At 53.4% G+C, this 15,726-nt stretch overlaps 6 protein-coding genes across 6 annotated transcripts; 3 read left to right on the top strand and 3 right to left on the bottom strand.

Moving 5' to 3' along the window:
- Positions 1-285: 285 nt before the first annotated feature.
- On the bottom strand, positions 286-2,959 carry PHM7_2 (phosphate metabolism protein 7; the record flags this gene model as incomplete). Its single annotated transcript, XM_064834266.1, has 2 exons — positions 286-741; positions 794-2,959. The coding sequence occupies 2 exons, from the start codon at positions 2,957-2,959 to the stop codon at positions 286-288; spliced, it is 2,622 nt and encodes an 873-aa protein (XP_064698130.1).
- A 997-nt stretch (positions 2,960-3,956) lies between these two features.
- On the bottom strand, positions 3,957-6,904 carry LTS14_001556 (uncharacterized protein; the record flags this gene model as incomplete). Its single annotated transcript, XM_064834265.1, has 2 exons — positions 3,957-6,110; positions 6,161-6,904. The coding sequence occupies 2 exons, from the start codon at positions 6,902-6,904 to the stop codon at positions 3,957-3,959; spliced, it is 2,898 nt and encodes a 965-aa protein (XP_064698129.1).
- A 742-nt stretch (positions 6,905-7,646) lies between these two features.
- NMD3 (ribosome-binding protein) lies at positions 7,647-9,218 on the top strand (the record flags this gene model as incomplete). Its single annotated transcript, XM_064834264.1, has 1 exon — positions 7,647-9,218. The coding sequence occupies one exon, from the start codon at positions 7,647-7,649 to the stop codon at positions 9,216-9,218; it is 1,572 nt and encodes a 523-aa protein (XP_064698128.1).
- Positions 9,219-9,728: 510 nt separating this feature from the next.
- LTS14_001554 (uncharacterized protein) lies at positions 9,729-11,306 on the top strand (the record flags this gene model as incomplete). Its single annotated transcript, XM_064834263.1, has 1 exon — positions 9,729-11,306. The coding sequence occupies one exon, from the start codon at positions 9,729-9,731 to the stop codon at positions 11,304-11,306; it is 1,578 nt and encodes a 525-aa protein (XP_064698127.1).
- Positions 11,307-11,467: 161 nt separating this feature from the next.
- Positions 11,468-12,384, bottom strand: PET8 (S-adenosylmethionine transporter; the record flags this gene model as incomplete). The annotated part of the gene is made up of 2 exons (XM_064834262.1): positions 11,468-12,268; positions 12,331-12,384. 2 exons carry the CDS (start codon positions 12,382-12,384, stop codon positions 11,468-11,470), a joined length of 855 nt encoding a protein of 284 aa, XP_064698126.1.
- Positions 12,385-12,447: 63 nt separating this feature from the next.
- On the top strand, positions 12,448-15,470 carry LTS14_001552 (uncharacterized protein; the record flags this gene model as incomplete). The annotated part of the gene is made up of 2 exons (XM_064834261.1): positions 12,448-12,524; positions 12,611-15,470. 2 exons carry the CDS (start codon positions 12,448-12,450, stop codon positions 15,468-15,470), a joined length of 2,937 nt encoding a protein of 978 aa, XP_064698125.1.
- Between the last annotated feature and the right edge of the window lie 256 nt (positions 15,471-15,726).

The following is a 15,726-nucleotide window of genomic DNA, read 5'->3' as shown; positions in this document are numbered from 1 at the left end:
AGCTCGATGATGACGTCGGGCTCGAGACTCTCGTCCATACACCCGAATAACAATCGAATCGGTGTATTATTGCATTATTTCAGACCACCAAAGCACATGAAAAGGAAAATTGAATGACCGCCTTCATTATCATATCTACCTGCTCTATCACTACCGCTCGCCGCACAAAGGCGACTGATTAGAATTTCCGCGATGAATGTGGTATCTTGTGCGCCAAAACACACCCGCTACTCATGACAGACAAAACTCAAGGAAAATCCTCCCTTCCCGCACTCTCTTCTTCGTCTAATAATACGGCACCTCCTCGTAGATCGGAGGACGACCGTCCGCACTGTCCCAAACGATCTTGTTCTTCTCATCCAGGTAAGCCCCCTCATCGGTGATTGGGATAACGTTGCGAGTGTCGTGGACGTCCTGCCTAGAAACACCAGCAGAATCGCGAGGGATCCAAAGAAGCGGCGTGACGCTGGTGATGGCGGGGTCGAAGTATGCCTGGTCTTCTTGCTCCCTTGAGTAAACGATTGGAATGTCGCGTGGCACCAGTAGGCGCATCGTCTGGTAGTCGCAGTGGATGTCGGGACGAAGCCATTTGGCAAAGAAGTTGGGCTTCTTCTTTGGTGCGCCGCGGCCGTTCATGCCCTGGGCAGCTACGTGGCCGCCCTCCTTGTCGGGCATCTCGCCATCGTAGCCGTTGCCGTTCGCGCCATTCTCGAGGCTGAGCAGTCGGCGTTCCTCGGCATCCTAGTAGAGTGTTAGCGTTTGGACGGCGTCCAATGTTAGGGATCAGACTTACCAAATTACGAGGCAGGTAGTTGATGAGTGGCTCAAGCGCCGCGTTCAAGCTAGATTGATACAACACAGTGAAGATCAACATGAAGATCATGAGAATCAATGGACCGATGGCACCTTTGGAGCTGCCAGTGCCGATGGCGAAAAGACCAATCAAGCAAGCCTCAGCCAGGTAGATGCCAACGAAGACGTGCTGCAAAGCCCTCGGGTAGACACGACCCTTGGTGTCGATGTTGACATTAGACACGAACAGAAGATTATACCGGTAGGCGACGTAGAAGAAAGCCAAACCGACCGCGGCAAAGCCCAGTACCAGGGGGGCAATGGCGGCGTAGCAGATGGCGATGACGAACAAGTTCGTGTAGATCGGGAAGATAGTTCCCCAGCCGAGTCCCGAGAGGTTGATCCACCGCTTGTACATCTTACGCGGTGTCTTGTCGAGAAGCTTGCCAAGCACAATAAAGATAACCAGACCGACGAGACCGACTAATATGCCCGAGACCACTCCGAGACCCTGTAAGATGAAGTAACTCAAGAAGAAGTTGCTGGCTTGCGGCAAGTTGTTTGCCAGGATACTGATGGCAGAGGCAGGGTTCTGGGCGATCTTTCCACCTACGGCTGCAGCAGCAGAACCCAGTGTAGCGACAAGGAAGACCTGAATGACCTGGAAGGCGAAGTACGTGTTCTGGACGGTCAGCTCAACAGCGCTCCTAGTTGGATCACCACCAAGCTTGGCCATAAGTCGCAGAATGATCGGCAGAAGTGCCATCAAAACCGCAAGAGCAATCGTTGGCAGGAGACCAGTCACAACACCGCGGATGACGCTGGGGATTGGGTCGAAGATGTAATGCAGCCAGCTAAACGCTGACGAAGACTCAAGGGCCGGCACGTTGGAGATCGCTGCCACACCAGCAACGGGGAGCGACCAGAAGACGATGAGCGCGACGACGAAGGCGATAGTGGCGAGCTTACGGATGACACGTTCCCACCACTTGATCCTGAGGTTGGTCCAGATGACCTCGCCAGGAGTGATGCCAGCAAATCGTGGAGACATGTGCAGAGCTTGATGGTGGGTAAGGCTCTGGTAGGCGGCTTGTGCCAAGGAGACGGTCTCGAACTCGACGAAGACAGAGTTGAGCATCTTACTCTCCCTTGCCATGTGCGTGGCCTGCAGCCCGTCGACTTCTGGGATGAGCCTCTTTAGCTCAGCGCGACACCAATCGATGGTGTCGACCTTCTTGCCGATCAAGAACTTAGTGCGGTGCGTAGGTCGGTCCTTGGGCTTGAGGTATCGAGCAGCCACAGCTCCAGAGCCTTGGCCGATAGCCGCCTCTTCAGAGTCTTGACGGTGTCCACCCTTCTCTGCCTTCACGCGTGCCTTGTTCGCAGTGACGATGAGTTTGGTCTCGGCGCCTTCCAATTTGTACGCGGCCTTGTCACGATCATCAATCTTGTCCTGAAGCTCCTTGCAGTCGCTAGCGAACCACATGCGGCGCACACCGTGTCCGAGAACAGCAGTGAGCTTAGCCTGGTTCATGTACTCTTCCGGGACAGAGCAGAACAGGACTGTCCTCGAGGAGATGCGGGATGCGTAGAGTGGCGACATAAGGTAAGCTTGGCGAAGATTGATGTAGAAGATGCTCTCGCGCGTGATCATGTAGATTAGAAAGCTGAAGAAGATCATCGCACAGCCGCATGGTGCAAAGTAGCGCCAGTAGTTGGCCTGGTTGGAGAACGTGATGATGTTGAGCTGCGTCTTACCGGCGCCTCCAGTAGCGAAGACCGGGAAGAGAACAGGCCAGGTGATCAGGCAGCCCACAACACAGCAGACAACGCTGATCTTGAGGAAGCGCAGGAAAAGGTAGCCGTCCAAGGAGTGATGGTTGAGCACGTACGTGTCCGGGATCTTGTAGAAGGCCGGGATCCATCCGAACATCGTGTCGGGGAGCTTGGGTGAGCGCGCCTCTGGGCGAAGACTTCCCAAGAAGGTTCTTGGCTGATAGTATCTCTTGAATGGTCGCCTGAGCAGCAAGAACAGCACACCCCATACAAGAGCGTAGAGGCCGACGGTGACCAGAGGAGTGAGGACTTGTGTGGCGGACTGGTCCTGACCGCCCTGAGCGGATCCTACGTTGGCATCGCTGGCACGAGCCTGCAGAGGCGAAGTCATGGCTGCCACTGCGCGAGGAATTAGGTTTGCCATGTTGTTATTGTTGCTGTTTGTTGTGCGCTGCAGCAACGCGACGAATGTCGACCTTGTGACCGCCAGAGGGTCGTGGAGATGCTGTTGGTGAAAGTCGCAGTAGAGCTGCAAATGGTACTTGATGTCGCGTGAGAAGATTGTTGATTGATCGGTCTGCGAAGGAGGTGAAGCAGGGAGATTGCGAAGTGACACTGTTTAGGAGGTAGAGAGCTACGGTACACAGAGTTTAATTAGCGCGCCTGCCACTGCCACAGAAATGGAAAGCTCGAATGACGTACAGCAACACGCAATGTTCCCGTTCTGTAGCTCAAGAAGGATGAATGGAAACCCAACTCAATAGTAAACCGAGAGAGAGTTGGGCAGCTATATGCTACGTGACTTTTGATGTTGATAGTGCTGCGCCTGCTTGACATCCAATGCCTCGCGCTCGAAGAAGACAGTCCACGCGACACAAACATTGCAGCACGACAGGCGCTGAGCAAGTGTGGCTGACACTCGTGGCGGGTGACAAAACCAGCATCGATCCTGGCCTTTCGTGCCGAAACCTGGTTCTCGGTTGCACAGATCAGAGCCGTGCGGCGGGAGGGTGACATGGATGCGAAATTGCTTGCAGGTGAAGTGGGGGAGGCTGACGACGATCGATCGTGGCCTGGATCGTCGTGGAATTTCGAGAGCTTGACTTCAGGACATCGTATCGTGTAGGGCCGACAGCATTGCATGTTTGCCTCACGGAGTGGCCGCCGGTGTGGCCGCTCTTATATTGTGCTGTGGGGGTTTCACATGACAGTCTACATGAGCAGGCTGGGGCAGGATCTTGTAGACCTGTAGAGCGGTCTGTTGTTGAAGGGCATGGGGTCCATTGCAAACTGTAGCAGCGTATATGGATTCAATGGGATACTTGAGGGACCAACTAAATGGTGGGCTACTGATGTTATCGTGGAGGACGATAGCTAAGAACTCGCTCTTAATGCATTGCGGTACCCTTCGACCACCACTTTGCGTTAACCATCTCGTTCAAACGTCGCACAACATCTTCACCCAGTAATGTGCTGAATTGGACCAAATGTTGCTCGTCTGTCATCTGTAGGAGCTGCGCAAGCCCTTTTCTACCACCAGAGAGCCCGATCTGATTAACCTTGCCAAGTACAGTTTGCGCAGCATATGCGTTCAGCCCTGCAAGGCGGAGAAAATGCTCCCATTGAGTGTCTTCTTGCATAAGCTTTGATGCTGTCAAGGTGCCTGCATGCTGCATGATTAATGGAGCAAGCCACTTGACGATCTCCTTTGAGCCGCCTGGCACTACATACACTTCCAGGGCTGTCTGGAGTGCTGCTGCAAAGGCGGTTAGGTCTGCTATGGCATCACAGTCTCGCTGGTCGAACGCTATGGCGTCTGCAATAATCCCTTCACCTCCAGCGACCAGCACGACAATACGACCGTAGTGTGCAGATACTGCAGCAATGCGCTCACGTACGCCAGTATGCTTGTTTTGCCCAGGCAATGCCTTCTGCTTGAGCTTCTGAAGAGTCGTGAAAATGAGACCAGTGTCAGAAGAGAGAGTAACGTCGCATTCGTCGTTGTGCGTCTCTACCATTGCCTTGTTCGTAGCGCCTCCAGTTACTGTGATATTGTGTCGTTCGATGATCTCGAGCATTGGCAGTTGTGTTTGTAGGGCGCGAACCAATGTACGATCAGCAAGCACTGAGCTTCCAAAGATGACTTGTACTGGATCTTGCGGCTTTGGTAGTTGAGGAGCAGGCAAGAAGAGCGTAGGAATGTGACGCTCTTCTTGAGGCGTTACCACGACTGCGGTTGGGCCACTGGTGTGAGGAATAAGCCGGCTTGCACACTCTGGAGCAGTCGGTAGTTTTGCACTACCCTGTAGACGCAAGAACTGCCCTATTCTACCAGCACCCAGTGAGTCGCCGAGAGAAGGAGCCAGGTTGTGTTGGGTCTGCTTTGGCCCATGGATACTCGCGATTGGGCACGTAGGATGATGCTGCTGCGTCTTCGCCGTAACGCATGACTTATTACTCGATCTCGCCAGCTCAAGCTTGCGTCTGCGCAGCAGATTCTGGATGTCCGTTTGATACGGCAATTCGGTACCCGTGTTCATGTCTACGTTGCTGGATTCGTCGACTGTCGTGGTTGGAAGCGGACCGGTTTGCAGCTCGGCTGTGAGCTCATGTTGATTCAAGCTGGGCTCCTCCCTCGACCAATGGTCGGTAAGCAGAGTCTTGAGTTCCTCATCATCTTCGTCGTGATAGTGAAGTATCGAATGATGACCAGTTTCGGTGAAAAGCTCCGCAATGTCTAGCTCATCGTCCATCTCAATACTCGAGTCATACCTCGCGACGGACTCGTCTATCTCGAGTTCCTCGTTGTATATTTCTTCCTCCATTGCTCTACCGAGCCGAACAGGAAATGCAGTCCAGGATAGCTTTTGCTCCAGCTCGGACAAGCCAGGAAAGAGGAGATCGCCTTCGTCAAAGTCTTCCATGGCACGCTTGATCAGATTGGCCGTGGCCGCCGGGAATTCCCAAGGTGGTCTGGGGAGGCTGTGATCCAATTCAGGTACGGGAACGCGCAAGATGGTGTCAAGTGCGGACAACTTTTCATTCTCAAGGCGATGCTTCATAATCTCTACGGCGGGCCCAGCAATTGCGTCGAGGCAGTTCTGAAGATATTGCTTCGCAGACTCTCGATCTGGTCGTGATTCATCTGATTCGGGTGAAGGTACGAGACTGTGTGAGACCATCGTCGTATCCTTGGCCTCGACTGTTCTGCATGAAGAAGTGGTCGTCCAGCCGAGGGGCGTCAGAGGCACTTCCACTTTCTCTAGAGTTCTCGCGATAAGAGGTGACAAGCGGATGTCCGACGAAGTCTCTGATGAAGCGAGATTGCTCGGCAATCCAGAATGATCGAAGGTTTCCATGGAAGAGAATCCCCGCTCATCCTGTTCCAGCAATTGCTGCTCAACCTTAATAGCCTCGGCCGCTATCAAGTCCTCGGGCGTTGAAGTGAGATTGACCTCCAGCAGGGAGGCGTCCATGGCAGCCGGAGTCTGTGAACGCGATTGTGGCAGTAGTATCGGCGTCTCGACCTTGTAAGTGTCTGGCTGAGATGTGTCAAATAGAGTCCTCGAGAGTCTGCACAGTGAAGACTTACCGATTTCAAGCAGATAAGCAGATCGAGCAGGTCTGCGTTGCTTGAATTGAATTCTTTATGAATGTTGCGAAGAAACCTCGCCGCTTCCTCAGACACATCGAGCGTTTCGTTCGCGATCTCGGCCTCGATTCGAGCCGGTAGAGTAGGATCATCCATCTCTCTATCAAGGTCTTTGCCATCTCCTTCTTGGTGTGTCCACAATTCTACGTCTCGAGTATTGATGGAGATTTCATGCCGCTGTTTGAGCATCAGGAGCTCGAGTTCTGGATCGCGGTGGAGAACTGGCAATTCCATCTTAAGGTCACGAATTGTAGAGTATTTCCCCAGGTGCTCGATGAGATAATCTTCTCCATCGAAAGACATGACTTCTGCAAGAAAATTGATAGCATCCTTGTCCACATCCCATCGCTCATCGTCAACTACATGCTCAATGGCCTCGTGTGTATTAGCGCCAGGTTTGGGTGGGTCGTCAAGTTCATCCCCCCAGTCCTCTGACGCCATGAATGCTCTTGCCACAAGCATTTGATCTTCCGCATAGTATGAGTCGCGCACCTCGTCGAGGAACGCCTGATCATTCAAAGAGTCACTAGTCTGGTCGTCTGTCTGGTTGGTGACATGCGGCTGTGTGCTGTTTTGGCCATTGTCCCAGTACTCCGCTATCTCACTCGGTGTGGCATCGTCGAGATCGCTATAACCGGTGTCGTCCATACTATCAAGCTCGTGATTCTTCTGCGGCCAGGCCATGTTGCAGCGATGAGCATCAGAGTAAATCTCAAGAAGATGTTGGTGGAGCTAGAGCCATATAGATCGTTATAGTAGCGGCATACCCTGCGATTGGGAGTGAAAGAGCGTTTCATGATGACCAACGAGCCTGGAAGCTCTTCTTAAGGGAAGAACAATACCTCAAGGGGTGAAGTGAAGTGAAGTGAGGTGAGGTTGGGGACGGACCTATGCACGCGCGCCTTCCACTTCCACCGCGCGCACATATGACCACAAATTGGCGTAAAGCTCGTCTCTACAGCAGCGATCTCGTGAAGCAACGACCAATTCTTCGATTGAGCTTCCATGCCAAGGGACATAGCAATTATCCTGCATTAGTCGATGCTGGCATGATAGGACCGTGGCCTGCAAGGCTAAGCAGGAAGCAGAGTGCCCCAGCATGGGACTCAATTCCATGGTGTTGACGGACTCGGCGTAGAAGTGCTTCCGTTACATCAATGATCTTGCCGAGCGAAAAGACGCTGCATCTTCGAACGCATGTCCACGTACCTTACCTACCTTAGGTATAGGTACATGTAGACACTTTGACCGGCACATCCTTCCGAGCGCTTATCGATAACATCTCGCGCCACCGCGAACTTCTTTGCAATGACATAAGCAGCTCGGCAACGACGATCAGAACATTCTTGTGACTCAAGTGGCCTTCTAATTTGCGAAGACCGGCAACAACTCCTTGAGCACTTACAAAGACCAACAGCCAGCCATCATGTCCATGGAAGTAGACGCTCCGGTGCCTCTCGCAGCGCGACCCTCGACGCAAGCAACAATCCTCTGCTACAACTGCGGTGCAGCGATCGATGGCACACAGGCAGCTGGCGCGTTATGTAGTGACTGTTTGAAACTCACGGTCGACATCACACAAGGCATCGAACGAGAAGGTATACTGCTCATGTGCAGGGATTGCGACAGATGGCTGTCACCACCCGCACAATGGATCCAAGCCACACTCGAGTCACGAGAACTGCTCGCATTATGTCTACGGAAGCTTCGCGGCTTGAACAAGAGCAGAATAGTCGACGCCTCATTTATCTGGACCGAACCACATTCGAGGCGAATCAAGATGAAGATCAGCGTGCAGCAGGAAGCTTTCCAGGGCACAATATTACAGCAAACCTTTGACGTCGAGTTTGTGCAGCAGTATAAGCAGTGCCCAGACTGTGCGAAATCATACACCCACAACACATGGCGATCGTGCGTACAAGTCCGACAGAAAGTGCCACATAAAAGGACCTTCCTGTACCTGGAGCAACTCATCCTGAAACAAGGCGCACATAAGGAGGCGATCAACATCAAGGAAGTGCACAACGGCATCGACTTCTTCTTCTCAGCCCGGAATTCGGCAGAGAAGTTCCTCGACTTCTTATCTTCTGTTGCGCCTGTCCGGTCGAAGAAGAGTCAGGAACTCATCTCGACGGATATCCACACCTCCACATCCTCCTACAAATTCACATTCTCGACTGAGCTGGTGCCGATCTGTAAGGACGATCTCGTGGCTCTGCCGATCAAGATCGCGCGACAAATCGGCAACATCTCTCCTTTAGTGCTCTGCTATCGCATCGGCACTGCTGTCAACTTTCTAGACCCGAATACCCTACAGACCGCGGATCTCAGCGCGCCAATATACTGGCGAGCACCATTCGCACCTCTAGCTGACGTGCGCGAATTGACCGAGTTCATTGTCATGGACATCGAACCAGTAGGTCCACCCAAAGGCCGTTTCCTGCTCGCCGAAGCAACAGTAGCACGAGCGTCAGATCTTGGAGTGAACGATATCACGTATCTCGTCCGTACACACTTGGGCAGTGTCCTTCATGCTGGCGACAGCGTAATGGGATACCACTTGACTGGAACCCAGTTCAACAGCGACGAGTTCGACAAGATACAGGAAAGCAAACAGTACTCTGGTACTATTCCAGACGTCATCCTTGTGAAGAAACACTACGCCTCTCGCAAGAGGAACAAGAACAGGAACTGGAATCTGAAACGCATGGCGAGGGAGGAGAGTGAGATGAAGCCTCGGAAACAGGATCAGGATCGGGATGAGGTGGATTACGAGCAGTTCTTACAGGATCTCGAGGCGGATCCGGAACTAAGGGAGGGATTGAAGTTGTATAGGAATAAGGGGGCTGTACAGCCGCCGGCTTTGGCAGATGGGGAGATGAGTGTGGAGGGTGAGGAGGATGAAGGGTTGGAGATTCCAATGGAGCAACTTATTGATGATATGGAGGATATGGGGATGGAGGATGAAGACGATCTAGAAGATGGGGAGGAGGTCTGAGTTGGTGATGATCAGGATGACGCACGTAATTGAATCAAATGAGGAATGATGAAGATGCTGTGCTAATCAGCACGTGGACTGCCCACAGCCAGATGCAAATGTATCGCGGGTGGCTTCTGAGGCAGAAGCATTGTGGTATCGAGGTACTATGATTCGTCCCAAGTCGCAGGTATTGGTCGGCCATGCTGTAGCGGACGGCATGTGCGTGGGAGCCAAAGTGGTCTTGAGAGGGGAGTAGATACGGGTGATAGTTGCATAGATGCAAGCATACTTTTCCCAGTGCCATTTCGGCGTTGACCTTTTCAGTGGTCCACGGCTGTTTATTCTAGTGAATCTTCAACTGTATGAATCTCCGCCCAGATTCTAGTCGCGTCAATAGAAGGGGCAGGCACAGGCACATGTTGCCCCACTTCACGGCATCTCCCTTCCTGTTCCTGCATGAACAAAATCTACACATGAACAATATCCTTCTCACATGCATACACATAACAGCGACTCTTATAGATTGACATGGCACCAAAGGTCATATCTAAGGGCAGCGACCGCGCAGGTGGTGTCCTGCCCGTCAATGCTGCCACACGAGCAGCTGCCAGCAATAAGCCGGCGAGTAGACTGAAACTCGAGATTCGCCGACTCCCTCCCGGCCTGACACTAAGTGAGTTCGAGGAGGTTCTGGGGGAAGAGTGGAAGCTTGGGAAAGGGAAAGTGGACTGGCGAGAGTACAGACAGGGCAAGCTGAAGGCACCGGGCAAGATACCGGAACAGAGTCGCTGCTATGTCCACCTCGCCAACGAGACAGTAATCAAGGAGTTCGAGCAGCGATTCCTGAGCATCGTATTTCATGACAAGGCGGGTACACACAAACATGCCGAGCTCAAGCATCTCCCACCCACGCTTGGTTTTGCGCCGAGTCAGAGGACGCCCTTGCAGGTGAAGCAGAGGGCAGACAATCGACAGGGCACGATCGATCAGGACCCGGAGTTTATTGAGTTCTTGGAGGCGGAAACACAGCCATTAGGTAGACCCTCAGCACCAGAGCAGAATGCAGGCAAAGATCATGACCCTGTGAAGACCACACCATTGATCGAGGATCTCAGGGAGAGGAAAGCACAGAGAGCCAAGGCGGCCGCTGAGAAAGCCGAGAAGAAGAAGACGGAGGATAAGAAGGCTGCTGGGCATGCTAGGAGCGGTAGTAAGGATGCTATTGCTGAAAAGGGCGAGACGAAGAATACGCAGCAGAAAGTTGAGCAAGCGGCCAAAGAGGCAGCGAAGGTGCTGAATAAACAGGCGGCGACGAAGCAGCAGCAGGCTACTATTGCGGGACAAGCGACGAGTGCTAAGGGCGTCGCATCGCCTGCCAAAGCCAAGAAAGCTGCGCCTTCGCCTCGACAGCAGAATGCTACGCCTGTGCAAACAACGGCAGCTACAAGTGCTCATTCGGTGGCGAGCCCTGGACCTGCTAGTCCGGCGCCTGATCGTAGACCGCCAGGGCAGAGACAGCGCGGGAACGCTGACGGAATCAAGAAGATGCTGCAAAAGGATCTGGGGATACGATCGAAGGCTACGACGACCGATTCATCTACATCATCGTCGAAACCATCCGCAGTTGCGCGTGCGGTCGCGGAGACAGCTACATCCTCACCTATACCCTTGGCCACCACCCCGGCGCCAGCTACAACCAAAGCCCCGGCTATCAGCAAACCAGCTCCCATACCGTTAGCCTCAACAACAAAAGCCTACCTCAAACACGCCAATCCTTCCCAAGGAATGACAGAAATCCTGATCCTACGCTCCCTCTCCGAATTCGGCGAGGTTACAAACGTGACCATCGATCCGAGGAAAGGTACCGCAATAGCGAACTTCAAGGACAATGAGGGTTTGAAGAAGGCGATGGCTGAAAGAAAGGTTTCTGTGGCTAGTGGGGCTGTGGAGGTACTGGAGTTCAGGGAGGGGAGTTCGCGGGGTCCGAGCAGCAGTGTGCGAGGGAGAGGTGGCTTCAGGGGTGGTAAAGGGGGAGGCAGAGGTGGTGCTGCGGCCGCTGGGTCGCCGGCGAGTAGTGCCAGTGGGACGCCTGCACCAGCTGCGTAGACAACGCGCGAGTCCTTTCGTTGCGTTATATGCATCGACTAAGTCACTGACGAAACCTCGCTAGTATCTTTGTATGCTGGCAAGCGTGTCTGCATCGCTGCCGCACTGTACAGTCTAGTGTATATCAATCAATGTACAGATTTCATTACACATGCATCATGTTACATGCCTCCAAGCAGATTGCTCGCCCATTGATAGCTGCCCAGGAACACAGCCCCCCCAATACTAATCCACATCGTCCTCGGCCCAATCCCACTGAAGAACGCTTTCCCACCTTCCTCCCGCCATATCCTGGCGGTGATTGCAGCAGCGCTTTCCCGCTCCTTGGCAAGCATCAGTCTCGTTTTCAATACATCCAGTGGAGTCGTGAGGCCTGCGGCGACTGCTCCCGAGATCGACCCGTAAATCGCGCTCTCCGCCCCCGTGACGTCCTTGGGCTTCGGACCTGTGCGTTGTTGAAGTGACCACCGTTTCATCCCTTCCCAGAGAGGGAACTGAATGACTGTGAAAGGTACTTCGCGCATGACTGTTATGCCCCAGCCGCGGTAGAGTTCTCGCCAGACATGCAGTGTTCCATGGGAACTCCGTTGAGCGAGGATCGAGGTGAGGGCTGTCATGGACGTGGGATACTGTCCTGCCTGCGCCCGCTGCTTCACTACTTCCGTTGGGACTCGGACAGCACAAGCTGCTATCTCTCCTAGACTCGCAGCCAGCATATGTGCTCCTGCCGTGCCATAACTACCTAGATCTCGGCCTGCCGTGAACTGCGCTTTCACGCTCTCGTAGGTGACGAAGAAGAGTGCGGCTCCTGGCGCTGAGCCGACTACAGCAGATCCGATACCATTGTAGACGCCGCTGAAGCCTCCGGAGGCCCAGAAGCCGGCAGAGGATTGGAGCCGGGTTTTGAGGGTGTCGAGCGGGAAGAGCGATGTGTCTACAGTGGTGCCTGCGATGCCGCCGGCCTGGAAGAGAGGAAGTGTCAACGAGGAAGGAGCATGATTGGTGGCGAGACAAGGGAACGTACGATTAGGGAGCGAAGGTAAGGCGAATCGACCAACGCCGGTTGCCGCGTGTCCATGGGCAGATCAATGAAGACTGTAGCAGCTTTGAGCTCCGTTTGATATTTGGCAAAGCCGCAACCATGTCCCCGCAGATATGCCGAACCAGACCCGACAGAGTGAATAATCCGGGGAAGATGGTGCTTCTGGAAACCTCCGGGTACGGTAGATCAACCTCGGTCGATGACAAGCACGTGTCACATAGCCACTACCGCGTCAACTTATCTATGACCTCCTCTACCACAGCGCTTTCGCCACGATACCTAATAGTTATCTAAACCAATACTGGGATAGAGTCAATATGAGTCGCACCCTCCCACTGATACCGCTACCGTCATCGCTTGTGCTCCTTCCTGGCGTCACCACCCGGATACCACTACAGAATAGGTCTGACGTGGCCGCGTTGCTAGCCAATATATATAGCAAAGCATCTACACCACGCCCAGATCCATCAACCATCACAGTCGGCTGTGTTCCGCTCAACAGCTCATACCTGTCATCTGATGGTAAGCAGCTCATCGAAAATGGCGACAAAGACAAGAAGAAGTCCGCCACCATTCAGACGGACCCCGGAATGGCGCGCAAACCGGATCTGTTCCAGTATGGTACTCTCGCGAGAGTGACCGGAGTTCAAGGTCGACGACAGGGTGAATTGATGCTTGTCGTCGAAGGCGTCAGCAGGTTCAAGATCGACAAGATCACCCGTGACCGACCTTACTTTGAGGCGAAGGTCATGTTGCATCAGGAAGCTGCTATCCGTACAGACGATGCAGAAATTGCAGAACTGTTCGGCCAGCTCAAGCAACTTAGTCGTGAGCTCATTGCCCTTATCCGACTATCTGCGCTTTTGCCTCGTGGGCCTAATATGTCACTATCGCCCATCCTTGCTCGGCGTCTGGAACTCTATATCGTTCGGAAAGATATGCAGGAAGCTGGCGTTCTGGCCGATTTTATGACCAACATCGTTGATTGTACACAAGAAGACAAGCTGCGAATCCTATCTGCTCTGCCGATCAAGGACCGTCTTGAGCGCATCGTCGATGTACTGCAGCGCTCGATTGGTAGCATACAAGGTAGTAGCCGGATCATGTCGATCACTACGACTGTACCTCAAAACAGTGTCGTCGACCAGGAGATCCTTAACAGATTACGACAGGATCCACAAATGCGAGGCCTGGGTAATGGGCAGATGCCGCCCGGTATGGGCGGCGCAGCTGGTGCCGGCGGGCAAGGCGAGGAAGAAGCCAATGAAGTAGAAGAGCTCAAGAAGAGACTTGACGATGCCAAGCTCACACCGGAAGCGCAGAAAGTGGCAGATCGGGAGCTGAAGCGTTTGGCGAAGATGAATCCTGCTCAGGCCGAGCATCAAGTCATAAGGAATTATCTGGAAAACCTGTCCGAGATACCTTGGACGAAGATGACAGAGGACAATCTTGATGCGGCTACGTTGAGCAAAGCACGACAACAATTGGACGATGATCACTACGGGCTTGATAAGATCAAGAAGAGGTTGCTGGAGTATCTAGCTGTTCTGAAGCTCAAGCAGGCAGTCAATTTAGATCTCGAGAGGCAGATCCATGCTATTACTGAAGCTGCACGGCCGAAGGAGGAGTTGCATGAGGAGGCAGACACATCGGCAGAGGAGGGTGTGGCTCCTACGACAAAGACGGAACTCAAACCACGAGAACAGACGCCCGAAGAGGTGAAGATACTGAAGCATAAGAAGATGGTGGACAAGTCGCCGATCCTGTTGCTTGTTGGCCCGCCTGGTACTGGCAAGACTTCTCTGGCCAAATCTGTTGCGACAGCTCTGGGACGAGAGTTTCACAGGATATCGCTAGGTGGTGTACGAGATGAAGCTGAGATCCGTGGTCACCGAAGAACATACGTTGCTGCTATGCCTGGCTTGATTGTCAACGGTCTGAAAAAGGTCGGTGTCGCCAATCCTGTCTTCCTACTCGATGAGATTGACAAGGTTGGCACATCATCTCATCATGGCGACCCTTCGGCTGCTATGCTGGAGGTCTTGGATCCAGAGCAGAATCACACATTCGTCGACCACTACGTCAACATCCCCATCGATCTCAGCAAAGTCCTCTTCATCGCTACAGCCAATACTCTCGACACAATACCTGCACCGCTTTTAGACAGAATGGAAACCATCCAACTATCAGGCTACACCACCATCGAGAAACGACAGATCGCGACGCGCCATCTCATACCCAAGCAAATCACAACCAATGGCCTCCGTCCAGAGAATGTCGACATGACGGATGATGTGATCGAGAGGGTTATCACAGGCTACACCCGCGAATCCGGCGTCCGTAATCTGGAGCGCGAGATAGGCAGCGTCTGTCGTTCAAAAGCAGTCCAGTACGCCGAAGCGCGAGATACCAATACTCTACCCGCCTACACCCCCGTCGTCACAGCAGACGATTTGGAAGACATGCTAGGCATCGAGCGGTTCGAAGAGGAACTCGCAGCTCGCACTGCCCAGCCTGGCGTCGTTACTGGATTGGTAGCATACAGCTCAGGCATGCAAGGCAGCATCCTCTTCATCGAGATCGCCGATATGCCTGGTTCCGGGCGCGTCCAACTCACAGGCAAGCTTGGCGATGTGCTGAAGGAATCTGTGGAAGTGGCTTTGACGTGGGTCAAAAGTCATGCTTACGAGCTAGCATTGACCCATGATCCGAACGAAGACATCATGAAATCCCGCTCCATCCATGTGCACTGCCCATCTGGCGCGATTCCCAAAGACGGTCCCTCCGCCGGCCTCGCACACACCGTCGCACTCATCTCGCTCTTCTTAGGCAAATCTGTTCCACCTAACATCGCTATGACTGGCGAAGTAGCTCTACGTGGAAAGGTCATGCCGGTAGGCGGGATCAAGGAGAAACTGATTGGGGCCCTGCGGGCGGGTGTGAAGAAGGTTTTGCTCCCGCAGCAGAATCGCAAAGATGTCAAGGACTTGCCTATGGAGGTTACGGAGGGCTTGGAAATTGTGCTTGTGGGACATATTTGGGAGGCATTACCGCTGATATGGCCCGATGCGCAGTGGCCGAGTCAGCAGAGGGGGTGGAGTGGGGTTGATAGTCGGTTGTAATGGATGTACTATTCATTGAAGTCACTGGACAGTCTGTAATGTTGTACAATGCTTGTGTATATGATCATTGCGTCCTCTTCTGTGGGGGTTGCCGCTGCCGCCGCCGCCGTCGTGGCGCTGCCCAACATTGCCCGCTCTGTTTGGCTACCCGAGTCTCCGGAAGATGGTACGTGTCGCCAGAGCTAAGACGGCCGTCAACAGACAACGAGTGTACATGTGCAATCACAACAAGAAACGCAGCGTCTAGTCCTAGCAG

The sequence above is a fragment of the Recurvomyces mirabilis genome, assembly GCF_035927965.1.
Source record: "Recurvomyces mirabilis strain CCFEE 5264 chromosome Unknown scaffold_3, whole genome shotgun sequence".
Lineage (NCBI taxonomy): Eukaryota > Fungi > Ascomycota > Dothideomycetes > Mycosphaerellales > Teratosphaeriaceae > Recurvomyces > Recurvomyces mirabilis.
This window is presented reverse-complemented; position numbering and strand designations above follow the sequence as displayed.